This window comes from Silene latifolia, chromosome 1, assembly GCF_048544455.1.
Source record: "Silene latifolia isolate original U9 population chromosome 1, ASM4854445v1, whole genome shotgun sequence".
Taxonomy (NCBI): Eukaryota; Viridiplantae; Streptophyta; class Magnoliopsida; order Caryophyllales; family Caryophyllaceae; genus Silene; species Silene latifolia.
Window position 1 is genome coordinate 112,861,990 of NC_133526.1, and position 4,753 is coordinate 112,866,742.

Sequence of the window (4,753 nt, forward strand, 5' to 3'; positions counted from 1 at the left end):
TCATGGAATTATAAATCACAACTACTTGTATTTATAATAAACAATTCATCCTTATATCAATTGTTTCATAAACAATAATAACCTAAGTAATAAAACAATTTAATTACTTAGTACAAATCTTATTTAATCGAATTACAATAAGAAAAAGGAATTAAAAGAGTAAGGCAGTATTAATATGAATCCTAGAGAGAGAGAGAAGCTGCCGCCATCTCAAGGGCACGTTTTACAGTTCAAAATGACAAAAAAACCTACTAATTTGCACCTGAATTCTAAGCAATCGAAAAACAAATCATCAATCTCTTCTGCTATTCAATCAGAAAAGTCAAAATTTTTGGGTAAACCAGATGTGGAAGAAGGCCAAAAAATGAAAAGTATCCATGAGGTAACTGGTATACCAACGCTTGACATTAATGATGGTTTAGTAGAAGATTGTGATGATGAGTCTGAATCTGGTGATGAAAACAATCAGGATGATACTTGGTATCAAATTCATGGCAAGAAAATAATTCAGATCATGGATGATGAGCCTGAGCTTTTGCAACTGACTGAAGATGATGTACAATCAGAATTAGACTATTGGCAACAAGCAGTGATGGGATTTGTTGTTGGGACAAACCCTCCTTGGCAGATCTTGAAAGGCTTGCTGAAAAGAATTTGGAACAAATATGTCATTGATAAAATATCATTCCTTCCAAATGGAGTCTTTTTAGCCAGGTTTCAAACTGAAGAAATGAAACAATCTGTGCTGGGGAGTGGGTACTTCGTATTTGATAATAAGCCTCTAATTATTAAACCTTGGCAGCCAGATCTACAGCTTACCAAGGAGAACATCAAAGCAGTACCAGCATGGATTCGTATGCAGAACTTGCCACTCAAATTTTGGGGTAAAAGTTTGCCTAAAATAGCAAATCTGATAGGTCATTATGTTAAAAGTGATCCATCCACTGAATTGAAAACCAGATTAGGTTTTGCTAGAGTAATGGTTGAACTAAAACTAGGCCAAGCTTTCCCTAAAAGCATAAAATTCTTGGATGAAAAGAAGCAAGAAGTGACTATCTATATTGTCTATGAGTGGAAACCGAGTTTGTGCACTAAATGTAAGCAACTAGGACATGAGAAGGATCAATGCAGGAAAGGTAAGAACATAGCAAAGCCTCCCATACCTCAGAAAGTATGGAGGCCAGTCAAGAAGTCTGCTGGTCCTATAATTCAGACTGCTCCTAGTGTGGCTACAATAACTGTAACAGAGAATGCAGTGGGCATAGTTCCTGCTGTGCAGCCTGATATAAGTGGTTCTCCTGTCACAAAAAACATAGAGGTTGAAGTGGACACATTAAGGACTCCTGATACTAGGATCCCTGTAAGCACCAGTGGGACTCTCTCCCCTGTCAGGCATCCCAGACAAGGGAGTGGTCAGGTTAGCAGGAAGGTAGCATCATCTCCTCATTGCATGGGGCAGTTGAAGAAAAATTGCTCTCCTACAATAGGCATTGGTGTTAATGGTAATGATCCCCCCAATATTACTTAATGAATTTTGGTTTTTGGAATGTGAGGGGGATGAATAAGGAGGTGAAACAAAGGTTTGTGTATAATTTCCTACATACTAATAATATAGGACTGTTTGGTTTGCTAGAAACCAAAGTCAAGTCAAATAATTATCATAATATTGTTACTAATATTTTTTCAGATTGGGGTGTCTCCACTAATAATGCTCATCATAAGGGAGGGAGAGTGTGGGTGATTTGGAAGCTTCATTTGTTTGATATTCAGTTCTTACATTATGATGCTCAATTTATTCATCTACATGTGACCAATAAAATTACTCAAATGCAATTCTATTACACTGTCATCTATGCTTTCAATGGGATTGGGGAGAGGCAAACCCTCTGGTTGAATCTCAAACACATATCCAAGCAGTGTAAGGCCCCCTGGGCTATATGAGGTGATTTTAACTGTGTTCTACAAGCAAATGAAAGGTTGGGGGAAAATGTTACAGAAGCTGAGTCTGAGCCTTTTTATGACTCTCTGCATGAGTGTGGGCTTATGGATATACCTTCTACAGGAGCCTACTACACTTGGAACAACAAACAGCCACCAGATACTAGGGTTTATAGCAGATTGGATAAATTCCTAGGCAATCATGATTGGCTGGTTGCTTTCCCTGAGTTTATGGCAAATTTTCTACATGAGGGGCATTTTGACCACTCACCCTGCCTGGTGAGTAAAGGAGCAAAGGTAGGGAATCAGAATAGACCATTTAAATATTTCAATATGTGGAGTTCAGCCACTGGTTTCAAGGAATGTGTATCTAAAGTCTGGCAACAATGGGTATATGGCACCAAAATGTACAGGGTAGTTAGGAAGCTGAAATTACTTAAACCAGAGCTTAAAAAAATCAATAAAGACCACTTCTCTGATATTGAGAATAGTGCAGATATAGCCCAAATTAGCTTGAAGCAAATTCAGGAGCAGCTTATAAATAACCCAGGTGATAAGGATCTTATGTTCAAGGAATATGAAGCTCACCAAAGATTCAATACTCTTTTTGCTGCTAAAATGGAATTCCTTAAACAAAAGGCAAAGGCACACTGGCTAAAGGATGGTGACTCTAACATAGCCTACTTCCATGGTGTTATTAAAGCTATAAGGAACAAGAATTTCCTATGCCAGATTAATGATCATTGGGATAAAAATCATAGTGATCAAGAGGGGATTCAGAATGCTTTCTTGGGTTACTATCAAATGCTTCTAGGCTCCAATGCCCCTACTATCAGAGTCAATAAAACTATTGGAAGGCAAGGGAAGATATGCTCTGATGATCACAGAGACATTCTGTTGGCCCCTGTCACTAAGGAAGAGGTAAAAGATGTTATATTCCACATTCCTAATGACAAGGCTCCAGGGCAAGATGGCTATTCAAGCAAATTTTTTAAAGATAGTTGGGATATAGTGGGGGAAGAGGTCAATGAAGCAATTATGGATTTGTTTCAATCAGGCTCTCTTCTCATGCAGATTAATGCTACTATGGTTACTCTTATCCCAAAAACTGCTAGACCCACTAGTTTCCTTCAATACAGACCTATAGCATGTTGCAATATCATTTATAAATGCATCTCTAAACTGCTATGTAACAGATTGACCAGAATTTTACCTGATTTGATTGCTCAAAATCAGGGAGGGTTCATACAAGGGAGAAGCATTATGGAAAATATTCTCATCTGCCAAGATATCATTAGGCTCTATGAAAGAAAGGCAGTCTCACCTAGGTGTCTATTGAAAATGGATTTACAAAAGGCATATGATACTATTGAATGTGAATTCCTTGACCAAATGCTCAGTGCTCTTAATTTACCTGATCAGTTTAAAGGATGGAAAATGCAATGTGTGACATCTGCTACCTACTCACTCAACCTTAATGGTAATGTGTTTGGTTTTTTCAAAGGAAAGAGGGGATTGAGACAAGGAGATCCACTTTCTCCATTGCTCTTCACAGTTTGCATGGAATATCGCTCTAGACTCCTCACCTACTCATCTGCTAATAATGAGTACAACTACCATCCTATGTGCAAGCAAATGAAACTCACTCACTTAATATTTGCAGATGACCTCCTCCTTTTTTGCAAAGGAGATGCCTGCTCTATGATGACTATTCTCAGAACCTTTGTAACTTTCTCCAAAACTTCAGGCCTAAATATGAGTAAAGGCAAATCTAATGCCTATTTTAATGGGGTCAAGAACAGCCTGAAGCAAGAAATTCTGTTGATTTCAGGTATGGTAGAAGGCTCACTCCCTTTCAAATATCTTGGAGTTCCAATCAAAACCACAAGGTTAACAACTAAGGATTGTAAGCCTCTTATTGATAAAATCGTACAGAGGATAAGGAATCTGGGGGCCAGGAAACTCTCCTATGCAGGGAGGTTAACTTTGGTTCAATCAGTCCTAATGTCTCTACACAATTATTGGGCTGGTATATTTATATTACCTACAGGAGTAATCAATAAAATTGAGGCAATTTGCAGACATTTCCTTTGGGATGGAGGGGTTGATTACCTCAGATCTCCTCTTGTCTCTTGGGAGAAAATTTGTAAACCTAAGCAGGAAGGGGGTCTTGGTCTGAAGAGTGCCATTCATTGGGACAGAGCAGCAGTTGGTAAGATGGTGTGGTGGTTGGCCTCAAAATCTGACCTTCTCTGGGTCAAATGGGTCAATAATGTATACATAAAAGGGAGGCAGTGGCTAGATTACACTCCATCAACCAACTCCAGTTGGTCGTGGAGAAAAATCTGTCAAATTAAAGCAGAGTTTCAGGAATCCTATCAGCAGAACATATGGTCTCTGGATAAGGGAAAAGAATACACCATGCATAGCCAAAGGATATGATTTGATCAGAAAGAAAGGGGAAAAGATTCAGTGGCAGGGTCTGGTATGGAACAAATACACTATCCCTAAGCATGGTTTCTTAACTTTGATTTACTTTCACAAAGGTCGTAACACCAAGGAGAAACTATACAAATTAGGGATCACTGAAGATGATACCTGTGGTATCTGTGGGTATGGATCTGAGAGTTCTTCTCACTTGTTCTTTGATTGTGAGTACGGCTCCAGGGTTATATCCTCCCTAGGATCACGAATTGGGGAGAAATTCCCACACTATGGCACGATTGAATGGAGATTGAAGCTGACTGGTACTGGAACGAGGAAGGGAATCATCAATGCCCTCTACAATGCTTGCATTTACTACATCTGGACATAA

At 38.8% G+C, this 4,753-nt stretch overlaps 1 protein-coding gene across 1 annotated transcript; it reads left to right on the forward strand.

Moving 5' to 3' along the window:
• The first annotated feature begins 235 nt into the window (after window positions 1-235).
• LOC141653264 (uncharacterized) lies at window positions 236-4,753 on the forward strand. Its single transcript, XM_074460979.1, has 4 exons — window positions 236-1,502; window positions 1,688-1,889; window positions 1,977-4,212; window positions 4,301-4,753. The coding sequence occupies exons 1-4, from the start codon at window positions 236-238 to the stop codon at window positions 4,751-4,753; spliced, it is 4,158 nt and encodes a 1,385-aa protein (XP_074317080.1).